The 23,658-nt window shown below is 45.2% G+C and overlaps 1 protein-coding gene across 3 annotated transcripts in view; it reads right to left on the bottom strand.

Annotated features, from left to right (window-relative positions):
• LOC144486927 (tyrosine-protein kinase JAK2-like) overlaps window positions 1-23,658 on the bottom strand; it is a 185,486-nt gene that overhangs the window by 17,196 nt on the left and 144,632 nt on the right. For all 3 annotated transcript variants that reach the window (XM_078204942.1, XM_078204944.1, XM_078204943.1), the window contains one exon: window positions 2,063-2,186. In XM_078204942.1, the coding sequence (XP_078061068.1) occupies window positions 2,063-2,186 (124 nt within the window). The remainder of the gene's footprint in view (window positions 1-2,062; window positions 2,187-23,658) is intronic.

Raw genomic sequence — 23,658 nt, 5'->3', positions numbered from 1 at the left:
CAGACACGGGGAGAATGTGCAAAGTCCACACAGACAGTGACCCAAGCCGGGAATCGAACCCGGGTCCCTGGCGCTGTGAGGCAGCAGTGCTAACTACTGTGCCACCATGCCGTCCAATTTTTGTCATATTTAAACCACACCCGTACACTGCTTTCTGTCTACAGAGTAAGAAGTTTAACAACACCAGGTTAAAGTCCAACAGGTTTATTTGGTAGCAAAAGCCACACAAGCTTTCGGAGCTCCAAGCCCCTTCTTCAGGTGAGTGCAGACTCACCTGAAGAAGGGGCTTGGAGCTCCGAAAGCTTGTGTGGCTTTTGCTACCAAATAAACCTGTTGGACTTTAACCTGGTGTTGTTAAACTTCTTACTGTGTTTACCCCAGTCCAACGCCGGCATCTCCACATCATGACTTCTGTCTACAGCCCAGGAAATCAGCGTGATCTTTTGATCTAATGTGGGGACATGAATCCCGACGCTGCCTTGATAACGAGCATTCATGATATTTAAATATATCCAAGTTGCATTCCCAATATGACACAGAGGGAAATGTCCACCGCCATTGAAGTCCGGACCAGACTATTTTCACGTCGATGTAGACCTAACTGTTGCGCTTCCGTGATACTTCCCCCCTCCTGTCCACCATTACACCAGCGGAAATGCCCATCCTTAGGGTGCACCTACACACACTGATGGTAGCAGTTCAAGAAGGCAGCTCACTGTCCCCTTCTTAAGGGCAATTAAGGACGAGTAATAAACACTGGCCTTCCCAGAGGCACTCACATTCCATGAACACGTACAATTTATTACAAACAAGGTTAGTTATTAAAACAGTGTATAACCTCTATCCAATGGAGGTTCCCAACATTAGTAGCAGCATCCACTTTGGGCCTCAGCTGAAGCACTGTATCCAGTTCAGGACACCACTCTTTAGGAAAGATGGCAAGCCTTTGAAGAGGGCATCATGGATTGACTAGAATGGTCCCTGGGATGAAGGACTTCACTTATGTGGAGGGATTGGAGAAGCTGGGATTGTTTGTCTGATAGCAGAGAAAGTTAAAAAGAGATAACCTCTATCCAATGGAGGTACTCAAAATTATCCGGATGCTTAATTAAATGAATAAAGGAAAACAGATTCCATTGGGAGGTTTGAAAACTAGAGGACAAATATCTTGGGTAATTGGCAAAAGAACCAGAGGCAAGATAAGGAGAAAAAAAACTTTCTGCAGTAAGTTCTCATGAGATAGAAGATGCTTCCTGAATGGATGGTGGAAGTGGATTCAGTAATAATTTTCTAAACATAGTTGGCAATATACTTGGGAGAGGAAACATTTGCTAGGTTATGGGGGAAGAGATAGGTAGTAATACAAGCTGGATAGCTCTTAGAAAGAGCTGGCAAATGGCCCCCATTACTTTTTATAGAATCATAGAATTCTACACTGCAGAAGGAGGCCATTCGGCCCATCGAGTCTGCACTGACCACAATCCCACCCAGGCCCTATCCTCATAACCCCATGCATTTACCCTAGTTAGTCCCCCTGATATTAAGGGGCAATTTAGCATGGCCAATCACCGCACATCTTTGGACTGTGGGGGGAGGCCGGAACACCCGGAAGAAACCCACGCAGACACGGAGAGAATGTGCAAACTCCACACAGACAGTGACCCAAGCCGGGAATCGAACTTGGGTCTCTGGCGCTGTGAGGCAGCAGTGCTAACCACTGTGCCATTGTCCTGCCCTTTTTATATGCTGGACCCAAGGTTCCATTAAAAGTTAAAGTTACTGAATGACCCAGGTAACAAGAATGGGGTCACTTGTTATCAGCAGTACAACACATAATTGAATATGTTTGAGATAAAGTTGGGTTAAATATTAGCACTCCTTCAGATGTAGCCCACATCATACAATCAAGTTCTTCTTTAGGGTTTAGTCAGTGATTGAACATGTTTGGTGTTGCAAAATCAGTGACAAAGAGTTTTCACAAGAAAAGCTCCTGTCTTTGTTTTTACAGAGGAAGACGCGATTTCTCGACTATTGATATTAACGCTTGGACATTTCAACCTACCTCAGTCGAAAAATAATGGATTCCTCGGCTGAGTCAGTCACAACGAAGACGTGGTTTGGCGGATACCAAGAGCGTTCTGTCTCATTCATCAGAGCAAAAAGGGTATAGTGCACTGGCGGAATACCTATTGAACCAAAGGCATATAAGGTTAGCACAAGGAAAATCGGAGCCTCAACTTTTAAATAGTTTTTTTGTTTTAACGATTGCTATATTCGGCCAGCATGAGAACTGTAAAATTACTGATACACTGAAAGGAATTTTCCGTCCGCTCTCACCCCAAGACCAGAAAATCCCACCCGAGATCAACAGACCTTTGCATGGTCGATGTCCCACTTGCTATGAAGGTGGACAGGACAGGAAAATTCCACTCTCTGAGCGTTATTTTTAAATTGCAATTATCTGTCATCTCTGACATTATGATTGTGTGCATCCCCACAAATATTATTATTTCATGCCAATCTAAGAATGACCTGTGAACTTCAAGGTGTGTGAATACCAGACCGGTGAACATTGTAGTATAGAATGTACTTTACACCAAACCAAATACTGACAGGTAGAGTCCCAGATATATATACATACACACACGCAGGCACACGGACACATGCAGATGCACGCCGGCACATGGACAGACATAGGCGCACATGCAGGCACACGCACGCACATGCAGGCACACGCACACACATGCAGGCACACGCACACACATGCAGGCACACGCACACACATGCAGGCACACGCACACACATGCAGGCACACGCACACACATGCAGGCACACGCACACACATGCAGGCACACCATTTATTGTTGCTAAATTACAGCAGTTGAGGGCAAATCAAACTGCACATTAGTACTTCATGCATTTACACGCACAAAGACACAATGACTCCAACTTAAACATTTCTCCACCCATAAATTTTAAGCCTGCTTCATGCGCGGAACCATGGTTAGAAATTTGGCAAAGGATTGGAGGAGAATGATATGGCTCGGTGGCACAGTGCCTCACAGCGCCAGGGACCCAGGTTCAATTCCGGCCTCGGGTCACTGTCTGTGTGGAGTTTGCACATTCTCCCTGTGTCTGCATGGGTTTCCTTCGGGTGCTCCGGTTTCCTCCCACAGTCCAAAGATTTTGATTTGATTTATTACTGTCACATGTATTGGTATACAGTGAAAAGTATTGTTTCTTGCGCGCTATACAGACAAAGCATACCGTTCATAGAGAAGGAAACTAGAGAGTGCAGAATGTAGTGTTACAGTCCTAGCTAGGGTGCAGAGAAAGATCAACTTAATGCAAGGTAAGCCCACTCAAAAGTCTGACAGCAGCAGGGAAGAAGCTGTTCTTGAGTCGGTTGGTACGCGACCTCAGACTTTTGTATCTTTTTTCCGACGAAAGAAGGTGGAAGACAGAATGTCCGGGGTGTGTGGGGTCCTTAATTGGGGTCCTTAATTTTTAAAAAAGATGTGCCGCTTAGGTTGATTGGCCATGCCAAATTGACCCTAGTGTCAGGGGGATTAGCAGGGTAAATATGTGGGGTCACGGGAATATTGCCTGGCTGGATTGTGGTCAGTACAGAATCGATGGGACGAAAGGCCTCCTTCTGTACTGTAGGGATTCTATGAATTGCCCCTCCCCCTACAAACCAAAAATATATCTGCATATCAAAACATGAAACGCCGCTCTCGACTGATTAACAAAAATGACAGGCTGCTCAAAGCAGAGACCTAGCTGGCTTCGGCCCCAAGTTCTGTTGATAGTCATATCTTAGCTGGGCAGTCAGATATGGTACCGAACAGAATGTGGAAGAAAGTACAATGTTAATGGTGGGAGAAGAAGTAAAGAAGACCTCATGGCTACAGTTATTGTGGAACAACTGAACCACAAACTACACTGGCAGCATACTACAGGGATGGGCATGAAGTTCTCTCGGTTTGAGCACAAAACCGTTCTTATTAAAAAGAGGAATCACAGCGAGATAAATAGGTTTAAAATTGCAGCGTACATTTTCCTCATGTGCTCATTTCAAACGATTATAAGCAAGAATTACCCTGTCTGCAGCCTCATTGCACTAATTAAATAGCCACAACACTTCCCCTGCCTACATGAAGCTCGGTACTTTGGAAGAAATGTCTTCTTGGCACGTTATTACTTGGCATAGATCCAGGAAGAGCACCACAACTGGCTAAAAAACTCCCCTCTGAAATACTACGCTTAAAATACATCCTCCATCTTTCTTGCGTCTTCAAATTGGCTCACGAAAAATAGACAGGAAATAAAAACATCAAAGCTTGACCCATCAAGCTAACTCCACAGTTACTATCAGGCTAATCACCTTCTTATGCGCTCTATGATTTAATCAAAGAATCATAGAATCCCTACAGTGCAGAAGGAGGCCATTCGGCCCATCAAACCTGCACCGACAACAATCCCACCCAGGCCCTATCCCGGTAACCCCACATATTTACCCCACTAATCCCCCTGACACTAAGGGGCAACTTAGCATGGTCAATCCACCTCACCTGTGCACTTTGGACTGTGGGAGGAAACCAGAGCACCCAGGGAAAACCCACATAGAATGTGCAAACTCCACACTGACAGTCATCTGAGGCCAAAATTGAACCTGGGTCCCTGGCGCTGTGAGGCAGCAGTGCTAACCAATGTGTCACCCATTAATTTTATTTTTGATTTGATTTATTATTATCACATGTATTATTATACAGTGAAAAGTATTGCTTATTGCGCACGATACAGATAAAGCATACCGTCCATCGAGAAGGGAAGGAGAGAGTGGAGAATGTAGTGTTACAGTTATAGCTAGGGTGTACAGAAAGATCAACTTAATGCGACGTAGGTCCATTCAAAAGGGATTCAGCAGGGAAGATGCTGTTCTTGAGTCGGTTGGTATGTGGCCTCAGACTTTTGTATCTTTTTCACAATGGAAGAAGGTGAAAGAGAGAATGTCCAGGATGCATGGATTTTAATTTTACTGGCTGCTTTTCCAAGGCAGTGGGAAGTGTAGACAGAGTCAATGGATGAGAGGCTGGTTTGCGTGATGCATTGGGCTACATTCACGACCTTTTGTAGTTTCTTGCAGTCTTGGTCAGAGCAGGAGCCATACCAAGCTGTGATACAACCAGAAAGAATGCTTTCTATGGTGCATCTGTAAAAGTTGGTGAGAGATGATGTTAAGCTTGAAGCAGAATGCATGTCATTGGCTGAGAGCCTGAAACACTACTAATATAGGGATTAAGATAACGTGCAGCACACGGAAGCTGCTTTCTCTTCGAAAAGTTTGTGCTTTCAACACTTTGGATGTGGGTCACTCAGGCAAGAAACATGAATCCACAAGCTCAAGTCAACCCATCCTTGGAAAGCCACAGGCAGCAACCTATTGATTGCTAAACTAAATCGAGATATGAGGGGCATTTTAGTTTGAAGCATAAATTAGAGGTTATGCTGAGATGACCTCTCCCTTTACACCATCAAAATATTATCAGTACCACGAAATGTGGGTGGCACGGTAGCACAGTGGTTAGGTGGGTGGCACGGTAGCACAGTGGTTAGCACTGCTGCTTCACAGCTCCATGGACCTGGGTTCGATTCCTGGCTTGGGTCACTGTCTGTGTGGAGTTTGCACATTCTCCTCGTGCCTGCGTGGGTTTCCTCTGGGTGCTCCGGTTTCCTCCCACAGTCCAAAGATGTGCGGGTTAGGTTGATTGGCCATGCTAAAATTGCCTCTTAGTGTCCTGAGATGCGTAGGTTCGAGGGATTAGCAGGTACATATGTAGGGATAGGAGGGTAGGGCCTGGATGGGATTGTGGTCAGTGCAGACTCGATGGGCCAAATGGCCCCTTTTGGCACTGTAGGGTTTCTATGATTCTGTGAAATAAAAGAATAATAAAGTTAGGATTGCTCAACATGGTGGGAAATCTCGATCCTCCAAACCTCTGATTCAAATCCAACGCATCTGGCAAGAAGGTTGTTGGGTCTGATTCCCAAACTGCAGCCTGACTCATTTTACACTCATTAACTTCAGCTTATACTTCAAGTGCACAGTGGCACAATGGTTAGCACTGATGCCTCACAGCGCCAGGGACCCTGGTTCAATTCCCAGCTTGGGTCACTCTCTGTGCAGTGTCTGCACATTCGCCCCGTGTCTGCATGGGTTTCCTCCTACAGTCCTAAAGACGTGCTGGTTAGGTGCATTGGCCATGCTAAATTCTCCTTTAGTGTAACCGAGCAGGCGCCGGAGTGTGGCGATTAGGGGATTTTCACAGTAACTTCATTGCAGTGTTAATGTAAGCCTACGTGTGAGACAAATAAGTAAACTAAACTGAACTGAACTAAAGTGTGTAGAAGTGTAAATCAGACATCTGACACCGTCCCACTCCAATTTCATCAGTTGGATCAGGGTAAAATCAAGGCCCCTGTCGGATAGCAGAATACAATAGGCAGAATTATACATTCCCTGCTGCAGGAAGGAGTGCGCAAATTCTTCAGATGGCCTTCCCATTGCACTGCCTTCTTCCCGACCTCTCCACAATTTCAGGGTGGCGGTCATAATTGCGTGGAGCAGGCCGGTTAGAACAGGAGTTGTTTCCCTTCCCACCAGTGTTTAGGACTTACTAATTCAACAGTTTTCTTTTTCTTGCAAGAGGGCATTAAAAAGAGGCAGTAACATAATAAACCAAAACTGTATTTCAAAACTTGGAGGAGGTGGAATCCAAGCACTGAGGCAACAATGTGAAATATTTTATAGTGGTTTCTGTTCCCAAATTTCCAAAGTGCCAGTAATTGCGCAATAGACAGTTGATTGTTAAACATGGGTATGGAATGAGTGAGTTAGTCATCTTGGATTAATCTGCCTCCAAGGTCCATTTGTAGATCACTGGGTTTAGCAAGGGAAAGAGACGACAGCAGAAAACAAGGGACCAAATTGCCATGTATTCTGTCAGGAGAGGAAAGAGTATTGTGTAATATCGATGCCTCATGCACAATGATAAGCCTCCAACATTGAGGATGCATGGCAACGTTCTCTTGGGTACTAGGTTTGGGAAAGGCAGAAAGGAGTTGACCAAGAATACTGTGCAAGTTGAGGATTGGCTGACAACATGCACAGGAAGTAGCAATTATATCGCTTTCAGCATTTACAGAACCATTTTATCGACACGCTTTCACCCCGCCTGCCTTTTTTCTGCATCCTGGCAGCCTGATTGGATGGGAGGGTTATTCTCCCACGTAATTAAGGCCCCAATCCGGGGAAAATCACTGCCAGTTCCGCCTTCAGGACAAGAGACCAGTTTGTGACCAGGAATTGAACCTACCTCCCATTTCCCGTCTCCCACGTGAAACATCAAGTGCTAGGTTTTCATTTGTCAGGGAATCCAAAACGGAAGGACATAAATAAAGGATAATCCCTTAAACAAAATTCCAGTAGGGAATTCAGGAGAAGCTTCTTTACTCTGAGAGTAGCGAGAATGTGCAATTAACTACCACATGGAAGTGGTTGAGTTGTTTTGGCGGCACGGTGGCACAGTGGTTAGCATTGCTGCCTCACAGCGTCAGGGACCCAGGCTCAATTCTTGGCTTTGGTCACTGTCTGTGTGGAGTCTGCACCTTCTCCCCGTGTCTGCGTGGGTTTCCTCCAGCTGCTCCGGTTTCCTCCCATAGTCCAAACATGTGCAGGTTAGGTTGACTGGCCGTACTAAATTGCACCTTAGTGCCAGAGGAAATAGCAGGGTTGATGCGTCAGGTGAAGGGATAGGGCCCGGGTTGGATTGCTGTCTCTGCAGACTCAATGGGCTGAATGGCCTCTTTCTGCACTGTCGGGGTTCTATGATCTACTAGATTAATAGAAGGAGAAGCTAGGTGGGAGTAAAGGAATGAAAGAACAGGTGGATAGGTTAAGATGAGGCAGCTTTTGTCCACCATGAAGACTGATGTGCACCTATTAAACCAAGCGGCCTGTTTGCATACTGTACAATTCTATGTAAAATTTGCTTAAGAGTAGGGGGCGGGGGTGTGTGGGTCAAACAAAAGTTTGAGTAACCAACCATACTCGGAACTTCTGCTTCAACCCAAAATAAACTGACTGCTGCAGAAGGTATATATCCGCTAAATATTCTCAGATCATACGAATGATCTGAATCTGTGCAACCTCATTGTCCGTAACAGTGAAAGGAGGCACTCAAGTAACTTCCACCAGCAAATATCTAACTGTTTACTGAATCATTGAACTCCTCCACTTGTGACCCGACCAATTCTTTATATCTAATTTTTTACCTAGTCCAAAAAGCCTTTGCTCAAATCAACCATCTTCAAACTTTTGGGGGGTTTTCAACCTCTTCTGGGGCTTTTCTGGTTCTATACTTAATCATATTATTCACACCGTAACAGGAAGTTTAATGGCCTCTTGTCAGTTTAAAACTGAGGAGTATGAAGGGAGTCGTGAGCAAAATTATCATGTTGTCAGAAAAATATTCAATATTTCAGTCGGTGGCAGTCAGAGTGCATGCATTAAAAAATTCACACATCCTCTCCTCTTTGGGACTGTAGTGATTGATAATACAGCAGTCCAAAGCATTGCACATTCAAATCCATGTTCACGTTACCCATCTCATCCAAGCAATGCTGTACACACAGCTGTAATGTCGATCCACGCTGCTGTTGTGTGTCAATCCCTAATGTTGCATATTGGCCATAGTTTATTTTAGATGAGATGATTTATTCAGGGGTGGCACGGTGGCACAGTGTTGCCTCAGTGCCAGGGACCCGGGTTCAATTACCAGTTTGGATCACTGTCTGTGCGGAATCTGCACGTTCTCCCTGTGTCGGCATGAATTTTCTCCTGGTGCTCCGGTTTCCTCCCATAGTCCAAAAGATGTGCTGGTTAGATGCAATGGCCATGCTAAATTCTCCCTCACTGTACCCGAACAGACGCCGGAAAGGGAGTTTTCACAGTAACTTCATTGCAGTGTTAATGTAAGCCTAAATGTGACATTAATAAATAAACTTTAAACTTTATCTTTGCCTGAGGCTTTGCTTTCTCTACAGCGTCATTTGGATTTTAAAAAATTTATTTATTACTCACAAGTAGGCTTACATTCACACTGCAATGAAGTTACTGCAAAAATCCCCTAGTTGCCACACTCCGGCGGCACCTGTTCGGGTACACTGAGGGAGAATTTAGCATGGCCAATTCATCTAACCTGAGCATCTTTGGGCGGAAACAGACGGGGAGAATGTGCAGACTCCACACAGACAGTGACCCAAGCCGGGAATCGAACCCGGGTCCCTGGCGCTGTGAGGCAGCAGTGCTAACCACCGTGCCACCTTGCGATCTCTTGGTGATGTTGTTGATCCACGGCAGCCCATACCGGTGGCTGCCTTTGTGTGGACAGGTTGCCAGCCCTCTAACGTGAGGACGCAAAAAACTCTCCCCCGCCAAATCCAGCAGCTTACCACAAGAGGCCTCTAAAAAACACTGCAACGCACTTCCAGAGACTTTGCAAAAGCTGAAGTTATTGAGAAAGTGGACTCGCTATCATAGGGAGTGGTCGAGGCACATTGTGTAGATGCAGTTAAGGGGATATTAGATAAGCAGATGAGGGAGAAGGGAATAGATGGTTGCAATGGCAGGTTTAGATTATAAACAACGGGAGGAGGCTCAACTGGGAGCATCCACACCAGCATGGGCTGATTGATGTGATCTGGTTGATTATTGTCACATGTATTAACATACAGTGAAAAGTGTGGTTTCTTGCGCGTCATACAGACAAAGCATATCGTTCATAGAGAAGGCAACGAGAGAGTGCTGAATGTGGTGTTACAGTCATAGCTAGGGTGTAGAGAAAGATCAGCTTAATGCTGAATGGATTTTTGAAGTCCAATCAAAAGTCTGACAACAGCAGGGAAGAAGCTGTTCTTGAGTCGGTTGGTACGTGTCCTCAGACTTTTGTATCTTTTTCCTGAAGGAAGAAGGTGGAAGAGAGTATGTCCGGGGTGCATGGGGTCCTTAATTATGCTGGTTGCTTTGCCGAGGCAGTGGGAAGTGTAGGCAAAGTCAATGGATGGGAGGCTGGTTTGCGTGATGGATTAGGCTACATTCATGACCTTTTGTAGTTCCTTGCGGTCTTGGGCCGAGCAGGAGCCATACCAAGCTATGATACAACCAAAAAGAATGCTTTCTATGGTGTATGTGTAAATGTTGGTGAGAGTCGTAGCTGACATGCCAAATTTCCTTAGTCTTCTGAGAAAGTAGAGGCGTTGGTGGGCTTTCTTAACTATAGTGTCGGCATGGGGGGACCAGGACAGGTAGTTGGTGATCTGGACACCTAAAAACTTGAAGCTCTCGACCCTTTCTACTTCGTCCCCGTTGATGTAGACAGGGGCATGTTCTTCTTTACGCTTCCTGAAGTCGATGACAATCTCTTTCATTTTATCGACATTGAGGGAGAAATTATTGTTGCCGCACCAGTTCACCAGATTCTCTATCTCATTCCTGTACTCTGTCTCATCATTGTTTGAGATCTGACCCACTACGGTTGTGTCGTCAGCAAACTTGAAAATCGAATTGGAGGGGAATTTGGCCGCACAGTCATAGGTGCATAAGGAGGCTGAGAACACAGCCTTGTGGGGCACCGGTGTTGAGGATGATCGTGGAGGAGGTGTTGTTGCCTATCCTTACTAATTGTGGTCTGAGAGTTAGGAAGTTCAGGATCCAGTCACAGAGGGAAGTGCTGAGGCCCAGGACACGGAGTTTGGAAATGAGTTTCATGGGAATAATGGTGTTGAAGGCTGAGCTGTAGTCAATAAATAGGAGTCTGACGTAGCTGTCCTTGTTATCTAGGTGTTCCAGGGTTGAGTGCAGGGCCTGGGAAATGGCGTCTGCTGTGGACCTGTTGCGGCGGTAGGCAAACTGCAGTGGATCCAGGTAGTCCGGGAGGCTGGAATTGATTTGTGCCGTGACTAATCTTTCGAAGCACTTCATAATGCTGGATGTCAGAGCCACCAGCTGATAGTCATTAAGGCACGCTGCTTGGTTTTTCTTAGGTACCGGGATGATGGTTGGGTCGAAACAGCTGTTTTATGCTAAATATCAAATGTCTGTATCCCTACGTAAATCCCCTGCCTTGCACGTTGGGAGCCATATTCTTTAACTAATACTCATGCTGGGCCCCTCTCGCAGTTGAACGGATCTGCACGGTCCAAGTTAGGAATTAGATCGTCAAATCAGTTCGTGCCACTGTTTGATATCTTAACGGCAGCATGTGCAGGACTTCCATCGCACAGAGGGGACAGCCAGATGAGTGCCTTTCACAGCATGAGATACTAACTAGTCATCACCAGAAGCAGCTGGAGGTTCTGTACCCGTCTGAGGAGGATTCGATTTGGATACCTTCAGTAAGTTGGACCAGAAGGCAAGCTTCTGTCCTTGTACATGAATCACAAAAGTTGGTTTGCAGGTGCAGCATGTAACTAAGGCGGCAAATAGAATTTTGTCCTTCATTGCTAGAGGGATGGAGTTTAAAAATAGGGAGGTTATGTCGCAGCTGTACAAGGTGCTAGCAAGACTACATCTGGAGTACTATGTACAGTTTTGGTCTCCTTACTTGAGAAAGGATATACTGGCACTGGAGGGGGTGCAGAGGAGATTCACTGGGTTGATTCCAGATTTGAGGGGGTCGGCTTATGAGGAGACACCGAGTGGGCTATACTCATTGGAATTCAGAAGAATGACGGAAGACCTTATAGAAACATATTAGATTATGAAGGGAATAGATAAGATAGAAGCAGGGAGGTTGTTCCACTGGCAGGTGAAACTAGAACTAGGGGGCATGGCCTCAAAATAAGGCAGAGCAGATTTAGGATTGAGTTGAGGAGGAACTTCTTCACCCAAAGGATTGTGAATCTGTGGAATTCCTTGCCTAGTGAAGCAATTGAGGCTACATCATTGAATGTTTTTAAGGCAAGGATGGATACATTTTTGAACAGTAAAGAAATTAAAGGTTATGGTGACCGGGCTGGTAAGTGGAGCTGAGTCCACAAAAAGATCAGCCATGATCTTACTGGCAAGAGAGGCCAGATGTTCTTATGTTCTTCTCTGAAATTCAGGTAGAGGACCCAAAGATTGAGCCACCTTCTCTTTAAAAACATTGTCAGATTATGTTTCAAACTTTAGAGAGAGATTAAACTAAGGCTAGTGAGTTGGCTGGACAACATTTAAACGTGGCACAGCATGTGATGAAAACTGATCATAGTTTTGTTAGTGGGAAGAAAGTAGTAGTATTATTACCAGTGGTAGGTGAACCATTAAAAGCAAGGTTTAGCAGGCCTTATAAAATTGAAAGAAAATTGAGTGAGGTGAATTATTTAATAAGAATGCCAGATGCTCAAATGGTACTTTGATAGGGAAGGAAAGCATAAGGGGGATGTGTTGGTTGTTACAGAGTGGGGTCTAGTCTGGCTTCCTAATCTAGCTTAGGGTTCTGGTCCAGCACCCAAACATTATCTACCCAGCAGTTACATATGAAAAAAACTCCAATGAATTTGTTAAACATGATTTCTCTTTCATAAAACGACACTGACTCTGCCTAATCTTTTTATTATTTTCCAGGTGCCCCTGTTAACACATTCTTATTTATAGACTCAAGTGTCATCCAGTTGACTGATGTGAGGCTAACTGGCTTTGTGTTTCTGATTTCTTTCTTCCCCTCTGGCCTCCTTTCTCGAAGAGCGGTGTTATACTTTCGGCTTCTCAATCCACTAGGGATTTTGGAAGATCGCAATGAGTCCATCCACTAAATCTGCAACTACCTCATTTAGAATCTTAGAATGTAGGCCACCAGGCCCAGGAGATCCCCATTAATTCATCCAGTACTTTTTCTTTACTAATACTAATACTCCACTGGCTTTAAACTTCTCTGGCATGCTTTTCATATCTTCTACTATAAAGACAGACACAAAGGCCTCACACACCACTGAGATATTCCAGTACTGCTGAAAGTCAGTGGACCATTGGCTGGCCCAAGGCACCTTCCACAGCGGGTCCCTCCCTGGCAGAGCAGAAACTTCCAACCAAAATATCTCCATCATTTTCTTGTCCTCCATCATAATTTCTCCTATCCCATATTTTAAGAGTCCATGTCTACTTTCTCTGTTCTCTTCCTCATTACAGACTTGTAAAAAGCTCTTACAATCTGTTTTTATATTTCTTGCTGGTTTAGTCTTACCTTTTCTTTAACTTTTTTTTATTTAGTCACAGATGCATCCATTTTCCTACTATATTTTTGTTTATCAACGAATGTACACTCACTGGAATATTTCTAAAAATGTTCATCTGTGGTCATATTTTTAATCTCGGTTTCCAATCTATTTTAACCCATTCGCCCCACATACTAATGCATTGACTTTATTCATTTTCAATAGTCTAGTTTTGGACTTGTGTGCCTCACTCTCGAACTTAAAACTCTATCATTATGATCACTCTTTCCCAGGTGACCTTTATTATGGAATTACTAATTGGCCTTGTTTTATTACACACAATAAGATTAAAAGTATCCTCATTCCTGGTTTGTTGCACAATGTACAGTTCGAGGAAACTGTTTTGAATGTGTTCCATGCATTCCATACAGAACGGAACAGTAGCAGTGAAAAATTCACACAAAACTCCGCAATTCTGCGATTGTTGAATTGTTTGTAGAGTTGTCTTGTTCTTCTAAATTGATCAATGCCTTTCAACAGCATACCACAGTTGAGTCACAATGTGGAATCTCAAAACATAAGGGGAGATGGTGGCATAGTGGTAACATCACTGGACAGTAATCCAGAGACTGGGGCTCATGCTTCGGAGGTATGGGGTTCAAATCTCACCATTGCAGCTGGTGGAATTGGAATGTGGTCAATAACAAGTCAGTGATGGTGACCATGAAATGATTATAGCTTTTCATCAAAACCCATCTGGTTCACTCATATCCTTTAGGGAAGGAAATCTGCCGTCCTTACCCGGTCTGGCCTACATGTGACTCCAGAGCCACAGCAATGTGGCTGACTCTTAAATGCCCTCTGAAATGGCGTACCAACCCTCTCAGCTCAAGGGCAGTCAGGGAGGGCAACAAATTCTGGTCTTGCCAGCGACACTCAGATCCAATGAGAGAATTTTTAAAATTACAGGTCAGCATTTATGAATCAAATGAACCAAAGGAAATATCAAAAGGTGCAATTTCCTAACCCAGTGTCGCTTCCACTGCTCGCAGCATCGTTGGGAGAAATTTAATGTTGGCATTGAGAATTTCATCCATCAGCTGGCGAATTGGCAGGAAACCCATGTTGCCTTCACTGGGGAAGTCGCAACCCAATTAAGTGCCCATTAGACACTTAACCAGTCAGCCCCATGCCTTCTCTGAGAGCAAGGGCCAGCAGCTTTCCATTGCTCAGGTGCAGTGGCTGCTGGTATCCACCAGAGGCCCAGGATCAAGGAGGGGCCCAATCCACAGCTGAGTAAGGGCAGGATGGTGATTGCAGAGAGGGGTTGTTAATGTAAAGGGGGAAAGCCAGGGTGGTCAAAAGAAAGGCCCGGGGTACCATTCTCAGTGGGTCGCCCTTTCCCTTCCTAGTGCTGGATTCCTCAAACTGGCACTGAACACCTTCTAAAGAATCCACCCTCCACCCCTGCACCACCCCACTCCCTCCCCCCCCACAAACTAATCCAATCGGGTTTGTTTATTGAGCTCCCCACATGGGGATGGCCCTGCCTGCCCAGAGCTGAATGCCATGAATTGCCCACTTAAGGTCATCAAATAGCATTCAGGCAAGGAGGCTGTCCACAAATTTTCCCGATCTGGGTTTCACCGGCCAGAGGTGGGGAGGCAGCAGGATAAACACCCTGTGCTCTCCTGCCTAATGAAATGCTCCCCCAGCACACATCGCCCCCCCCCCCCCCCCCCGCCCCCTAACTTGCCACCGGCATTAAATTCCACCTATTGATTGAAAGCAACCTGATCCGTTTTCAACTCGGACACAGCCATAGTCCCTTGAAACAAGTAGGGGGAATACCTTTCTCCATTCCCTCGCCATACCTAACTTTAAGGTACAGAAAGGTGAGGATAAGACAATTTAGGTTAAGAACTGATTTACTGTTCCTCTCTGACGGGTGGTTGCCTCATGAGTAGCGGAGGGTGAGGCCAGAAAGGAGGCTTCATCATCTTCAGAAATTACCTGGCATGGCAATAATCACAAATCGGGAAAACACCAAGAAAGTACCTCAGCTCATGCTGTAAAAATATTGCTCATTCAACCACTGGTTGAGGTGACTAAGATCCTTGCAAAACCTATCTCAATGTGACCATGATAACAGAAGGAACAGAGAGAGCGAAAATCAGAAAGATAATGACGTCATTGTGATCTTCTCGGTTTGCTATCTCCGCTACCCCCTCCCCCCCAGAAGTTTAAAGTTTATTTATTAATGTCACAAGTAGGCTTACATTAACACTACACTGAAGTTACTGTGAAAATCCCCACTCTGGCACCTGTTCGGTTACACTGAGGGAGAATTTAGCATGGCCAATGCACCTAACCAGCACGTCTCTCGGACTGTGGGAGGAAACCGGAGCACCCGGAGAAAACCCACGCCGACACGGAGAGAAGGTACAGACTCCGCACAGACAATGACCCAAGGCCAGGAATCAAACCCGGGTCCTTGGGCGCTGTGAGGCAGCAATGCTACCCACTGTGCCATGAGGCTGGGATTAAAACTGGATTAAAAATATACGGATGATACACACTGAAAGAAAATAAATTGTACAGATGATTTTAGGAAAGGAATTGCCTTCATACGCACAGACAATTTTGTTTCGGAAGCAGGGAGAAATCTTAACCAACTAATTGCCAGCTTTTTCTCAGTCAAAACGTGTAGTGCAATACTTGATCAACTCATAATCAGGAACAGCTGAAGATCACGACAGTGCACATCAAATGCAAACATTCAGATAGTCACAGAACAACATTCGAAGAAAGATCTAAACATCATGAAAGTAAAACCAAGTGCTGTAAACCAATACAATCTGATAAGAAAGTCACCGCTGGGTTGTAAAATGTGGAGTTTTATAAATTGTCGAACATTACAAGGTTTCTCAGAGTATATTCCAGAAACTATTGCAGCAATTCAAAACAGGAAAACAAAATGCAAACACCCATTGTTGAGAATAATAGGCTTGCCCTCACATAGCAAAAGATATGGGCCCAAATCGGAAGGCCCCAATTTTATCATACCACATTCAATTAGCCGATCTAAAGTTTTAAGTTGAAGTTAGTGTCACAAGTCGGCTAACATTAACACTGCAATGAAGTTACTATGAATATCCCCTAGTCACCACACTCCAGTGCTGTTTGGGTACACTGAGGGAGAATTTAGCATGGCCAATGCACCTAACCAGCACGTCTTTGGACTGTGGGAGGAAACCGGAGCACCCGGAGGAAACCCACACAGACACGGGGAGAACGTACAAACTCCACACAGACAGTGACCCAAGCCGGGAATCGAACCCGGGTCCCTGCTGCTGGGAGGCAGCAGCGCTAACCACTGCGCCACCGTGCAGCCCTCCCGTCTATCAGCACCTGGTTAGCCTGAGACATGAAAACCACCCATTTGAACATATCGGAGAGTTTCTGGAAGCATGCCATCACAAGGAGTCCATTTTCTTTTTAATATATGGAGGGGGTTGGGGGGGGGCGGTGGTGGTCAGAAGGGAGAGAAAGAGGAAAGGGGAGAAAATTAGTAAGAGACAGAAAGAAAATAATCAACTCCCACCAGTTTCATTTAGAACCGTTTCCCATGAGAAACGACACAATCGTTTCCTTGAAGCTATTAAAATCTGCACTTTCCATTCCCTTTTTACATCAACACAACCAAGAGTATCAGATTTTGGGGAACCTCTGGTGTGCACCATCCTGTCAGGCTAACATGTTTGGAACGGGAAATCACCAGAAACCGAAGTAAAAGAAATCACTGGACAAAATCTCATGAAGGCAATGGGGATCTCGGTCGCTGGCTTACGAGTTGACGAGAGCCCTCCATCACCTCTTTTCGGGTAGGCCCACTACCTCATTTGTCACTCAGGCACTTGACAGGATAGCTGCGGATCTTTCCCTGGAATTAAGGATCCAGAGCCGTGGAAGGACGGGGGTTAGGAGGCCTGCGGGCCAAAATTTGGTGGCCAGAGACTGGTAGCTCAACTGACAGGTGGCGCCACTGAGGAAGCGGTGGCTACTGCTGGCATGACACCCACCTGAGGCCGACCTGAGTCACTGTGATCCAGACCACAGGTAATTGATATGGGGGTGAGGGAATGCAGGGGCCTCAATGGGCCCTTCCCTACCTGACGCTGGGTCTCTTGATCAGGTACTGAATGTCTTTGAACAAGGGACCCTCGCCAGGAGCCCACAGGCAACCCCGCACTGCCTTGTTTGTCATGCAGTAAGAAGTCTCACAACACCAGGTTAAAGTCCAACAGGTTTATTTGGTAGCAAATACCATAAGCTTTCGGAGCACTGCTCCTTCGTCAGATGGAGTGGAAATGTGCTCTCAAACAGTGCACAGACACAGAAATCAAGTTACAGAATACTGATTGTTTGTCATGCTACAGCCAAGATTAGGCCCCAGTAGAGTCCCTGGCCTGCCATTGGTGTTACCCCAAAGGCTATATAACCGATCATGAACTTGCAGATAGTGAGGAACATTGTCTGATAGGCTGGAAATTTGGGCAAAGAAATGGCAGATGGAGTTCAATCCAGATAAATGTGAAGTGATGCATTTTGGTAGAACTAACGTAGGGGGGAGCTATACGATAAATGGCAGAACCATAAAGGGTGTAGATACGCAGAGGGACCTGGGGTGTGCAAGTCCACAGATCCTTGAAGGTGACGTCACAGGTGGAGAAGGTGGTGAAGAAGGCATATGGCATGCTTGCCTTTATAGGACGGGGCATAGAGTATAAAAGTTGGGGTCTGATGTTGCGGTTGTATAGAACGTTGGTTCGGCCGCATTTGGAATACTGCGTCCAGTTCTGGTCGCCACACTACCAGAAGGACGTGGAGGCTTTGGAGAGAGTGCAGAGGAGGTTTACCAGGATGCTGCCTGGTATGGAAGGGCTTAGTTATGAGGAGAGACTGGGTAAACTGGGGTTGTTCTCATGGGAAGACGGAGGATGAGGGGTGACCTAATAGAAGTGTATAAAATTATGAAAGGCATAGATAGGGTGAACGGTGGGGAGCTTTTTCCCAGGTCGGTGGTGATGTTCACGAGGGGTCATAGGTTCAAGGTGGGGGAGCGGGGGGGGGGGGGGGGGGGAGGTTTAACACAGATATCAGAAGGACGTATTTTACACAGAGGGTGGTGGGGGCCTGGAATGAGCTGCCGGGCAAGGTGGTGGAGGCAGACACACTGGGAACGTTTAAGACTTATCTAGATAGCCACATGAACGGAGTGGGAATGGAGGGATACAAAAGAATGGTCTAGTTTGGACCAGGGAGCGGCGCGGGCTTGGAGGGCCGAAGGGCCTGTTCCTGTGCTGTATTGTTCTTTGTTCTATCATCATTTGGTACTTCTTATATTCCACATTACAACAAATAATATTTGTTAATATGCAAAAGATCTTCGTAAAATCGCAATGTGAACACTATCATGAAATAAATGTCATTACTCAATGCCAAAGTGACTTTTTTTTTTAAACACATTGCATTTTGCTCTATTAAATCCTTGAGATATTTCAAGGCCTCTCATAATCAGCAGATTATTTTGGAACTGTAGTATCGATTCAGCACAACAGTGCTAACCACAGAAGCGGTTAGCACTGCTGCCTCACAGTGCCAGAGAACCAGGTTTGATTCCCGGTTTGGGTCACTATCTGTGTGGAGTTTGCACATTCTTCATGTGTCTGCGTGGGTTTCCTCCGGGTGCTCCAGTTTGCTCCCACAGTCTGAAAGACGTGCTGGTTAGGTGCATTGGCCGTGCTAAATTCTCCCTCGGTGTACCCGAACAGGCTCAGGAGTGTGGCAACTACGGGATTTTCACAGTAACTTTATTGCAGTGTTAATGTAAGCCCATTTGTGACACTAATAAATAAATAAAAATTCCTTGCAGCTAATTAGTACACATCAGGATCCCACAAACAACAATGATATGAATGACAGGCTGTTGTAAACATGACTATTTTATGTAGTGCCTTTTGAGGGAGGAATGGAGGCCGGGGATTTGGACAACTCCTGACCTTTCCCTATCGGATCTTTGAACATCACATGAGCGGGCAGCCCAGGCCTTGGTTTAATGAAGGATGGCAGCTCTGGTGAGATGTCACTCCCTCAGCCCTGCAGCCTCGATTCTGGATTCCGGTCCAGGACTGGGACTTATACCATGCAATCTCCAACTCGGACTGAGCCTAGCGATCACCCCAAAACATCAGCTTCAGTGGCCGGAATTCTCCGATCTCGCACGCCCCGTCACCGCTGTCAAAGAGAAAGGAGAATTTGACGCTGGATTCACTGCAGCGGGATCGGAGAATCGCAGCCGCGGGCAAGTTCAGGGAATTCCAGCCAATATCTCTGCTAAAATATTGCACTAGAAATTTTATCTTTAATTTCTTTGCTTCACTTTTCATTACTTTCATCCCACCATTGTTTTTATCAAGATGTTACTGGACCTGCTCTCACCACAGATGCAATTTTCCTTGATGAAGTACTCACCATACTAATTATTTTTTTAAATTCTTCCTTAGGATGTGGGCTTCACTGACAGGGACAGAATTTGTTGCCCATCCTAATTGTCCCTTGAACTGAGTGGCTTGCTAGGCCAGAGGGCAGTTATCACTGTGGGTCTGAAGTTACACGTAGGCCCGATCAGGTAAGGATGGCAGATTTTCTTCTCTACAGGGGATTAGTGAACCAGATGGGCTTCTACAACAATCAGTCATGGTTTCATGGTCACCATTACTGAAACTTGCTTCTTTTACATTTCAGGTTTATTAATTGAATTTCAATTCCATTAGCTGCTGTGGTGGGATTTTAACCCATTTCACAGTGGTTAGCACTGCTGCCTCACAGCACCAAGGATCCAGGTTCAATTCCAGCAGCAGGTAACTGGGTAGAGTTTGCATGTTAGAATCATAGACACACAGTGCAGAAGGAGGCCATTCGGCCCATCGAGGCTGCACCGACAAAATCCCACCCAGGCCCTATCCCCGTAACCCCACATATTTACCCTGCTACTCTCTCTAACCTATGTATCCCCGGATACTGAGGGGTAATTTAGCATGGTCAATCAACCTAACCTGCACATCTTTGGACTGTGGGAGGAAACCGGAGCACCCGGAGGAAACCCACGCAGGCACGGGGAGAATGAGCAAACTCCACACGGACAGTGACCCAAGCCAGGAATTGAACCCGGGTCCCTGGAGCTGTGAGGCAGCATTGCTAACCACTGTGCCACCCCAATGTTCTCCCACTGGTCCGGTTTTCTCCCACAGTCCAAAGATGTGCAGGTTAGGTGGGTTGGCCATGCGAAAATTGCCTCTTGTCAGTTGGATGAGCAAGGTAAATATGTGGGGCTACGGGGATAAGGCCTGGGTGGGATTGTTGCCAGTGCAGCTTGTTGGGCGAATGGCCCCTTTCTGAAACGTAGGGATTCTATGATTTGATGACCCTATGAACATTAAGATAAAAGCAAAATACTGCAACTGCTGGATGAAGGGTCATCTAGACTCAGAACTATTCTCTCTCCACAGATGCTGTCAGACCTGCTGACATTTTACAGCATTATCTGCTTATGTTCCCAGAACATTAATCTGCACTTATGGATTTCTAGTCCAGTGACATTCCTACCATCCACCACCTCCCCATGGTGTAAGTTCACAATTAAATAGCCACTATCTGTTACTTTACTGGCTTGCATTGCTAACCAACTGATTGATCTGATAAAATTGCTAGAATTTTGCATGTTTCACCATTTGGAAGTCACAGCTCCAGTAACGTCTCAAAGCTGTCACACATCCAACAAAAGCAGTGCATCTACCATCATTGGCCAAAGTCCAACAAAACTTATCCAATGAGAGGATCTGAGCATGAACAGTAAGGGTAATCTGCTGGCATTTTATCCTTCAGCTGATATATGCCTTAATCACATCTCTAAAAACAATTTAGGTCAAGTTCCTTTAGGACAGAGATATGAACAACTTAAAATGTCACAATGATTGTTTCCAATGGAAAATCCTTGCCAAACAATGGGTGGCCAGCAAGTGTGATGGCACAGAAATGAGCACTGATGGAGGGGGGTTAGTCTTTGGGATTCAATAAATTTATGTAAGGCTGAGTTAGATAGATTATTGATGGATAAGGGAGTCAAGGGTGATGGGGTGAAGAAGGGGATTCCTAACCAGCTAACAAAGATTCATAGGCAGAATGCAGTCTTCAAGAGGACAGGGGATCAGTAAAGGGTTAAATGATTATTAGGCAGGCTAACACAAACAGCTTACACATATGTGAATGCCGTAAATGAATCAGAATAAGTTGTTATGATTTTTAAAAACATACATACTAATGTTTTAAATGTATTTTAATATATTGTTCATTTTGGTCAAAGTTACCGAAAGGCATGGTGGTAAATGACATTATTTTAAAGCCAAATGTCTGGGAACTGGTTAGTCAGCATTAGTCTTATGAGGAGAATTCCTATGAGGGCACATATTCTGCAACATTAATGAATAGATGCATTCACTGCCCAGACACAAGGATAGATATGCCCCTGGATGCAGGAACACATGTCTACTCAACATGGCAGTGAGCCGGTTGGAACATCCATTTTGATCTTGCGGTAGTGTTTACTGTTACCAGGCAACAGGGATATACTGAGAGCCAAGAAGGGAGACTACATCCGTATTAACTTGGCAACTGTGATATCACCATGCTATTAAGTATCATATGGTTGGCTGAGGTACTTGACAGAGGTTTGTATTTATGTATGACTGTTAAATGAAATTAATTTTAAGCTAATGAAAGGCTGAACTATTGATTAGAAAAAAGTATAATTGATCTGTATTTAACTATGTATTTTAGATCTTTTGCAGAGGTTCTGTCACTCTATTCATAGACCTATTTAACCCTCTGGAAGTCTCCAGTCGGCTGTACATTTGTCTTGTTTTGTTCTATGTTTTATGTTAAATACATTTTGTTATGTCTATTGCACAGAGATATTTGCCTTGCGTGTTTTGAATTTTCTATGTTAAGACACAATTGGCCCTCTTGAAATTTCCCCACAACATGGGGGTAGACAGGAAACTGGAGTTGAGACCACAACCAGTTGAGCCATGATTGTATTGAATGCTGCAGCAGGTTCAAAAGGGCCGAATGGCTAACTCATCCTCCTAATTCCTACGTTTCTAACATTCACATCGCATGATTGCCGGGCATTGATCATCTCCAAACAAAAAGAGAGTATCTAACCATCACCGCTTGACAATGGCATCACCATCACGAAACTCCCCCTAGTCAACGTCTTGGCAGAAACATAACTGAACCAGTCATAGAAATACACTGTGTTGTCACATGAAGAGGAAGAACCTGCACGGTTGAGGGAGAAAAGGGGGAAGTCTCACAAAGCAACCTTCTCGTTCGGAGAGCCAGTACAGGCATGCTGGGCTGAATGGCTTCCTTCTCTGCTGTAACGAGTCTGTGACCACCAGGACAGATTAGTGGCTAGGAATGCTGTGGTGACTTGCTCACCGCTTGGTTCCCTAAAGCCTCGCCACCAACTAACGACAAGGCCCAACTACTTGCCGGGATGAGTGCTACTCCAACAACACTTGAGAAGCTGAACGCCATCCAGGGTAAAGCAGCCTGCTTGGTCCATACCCCATCCTCCACCTTAAAAATTCACTTCTTCCACCACTGGCATACAACAAAGATACTGCAAAGCTTTCTCTGACAGCACAGCCAAACCCGCAACCTCTACCACCTCAAAAGACAAAGGCAGTAAATGCATGAGAACACCATGACTTTTTAAGTTTAAAGTTTATTTATTAATGTCACAAGTAGGCTTACATTAACACTGCAATGAAGTGACTGTGAAAATCCCCTAGTCACCACACTCCGGCGCCTGTTCAGGTACACTGAGGGAGAATTTAGCATGGACAATGAACCTAACTGGCACGTCGTTTGGACTGCAGAAGGAAACCAGAGTACCCGGTTGGTTGTGCACCCACGAGATATTGAAGCTGAGCCCGATTCTGTCCTCAGGAGATGTCAGCACCTCCCTTTTCTGGGAAGGGGTTGCTAATCTAGAGCTGGAACTTGGGTTTTGATACCTTTTTTTAAGCTCCTTTCCCTAGAGCCCAGAATCACATAGGTTGCCAATGATAGCAAGGCCTATTTGAATCATTGTGCACAGCGGTGGAAAGTGGGATTTCATGGCTGAATGATGCAAGCACTCATTCTCTGAATCATTGCAAAGGTTTTGAGCCTCTGCTGTCTGGTCTTCACAGAAGTGCTTAGTTCTAATGAACCAATGGTTCATAGCACATGCCAGAAACATGTACAGTAAGGGCCCTACAGAAAGAGAAA

This window comes from Mustelus asterias, unplaced genomic scaffold (assembly GCF_964213995.1).
Source record: "Mustelus asterias unplaced genomic scaffold, sMusAst1.hap1.1 HAP1_SCAFFOLD_523, whole genome shotgun sequence".
Lineage (NCBI taxonomy): Eukaryota > Metazoa > Chordata > Chondrichthyes > Carcharhiniformes > Triakidae > Mustelus > Mustelus asterias.
The sequence above is the reverse complement of the archived record's forward strand: the minus strand, read 5'-3'. Positions and strand labels throughout refer to the sequence as shown.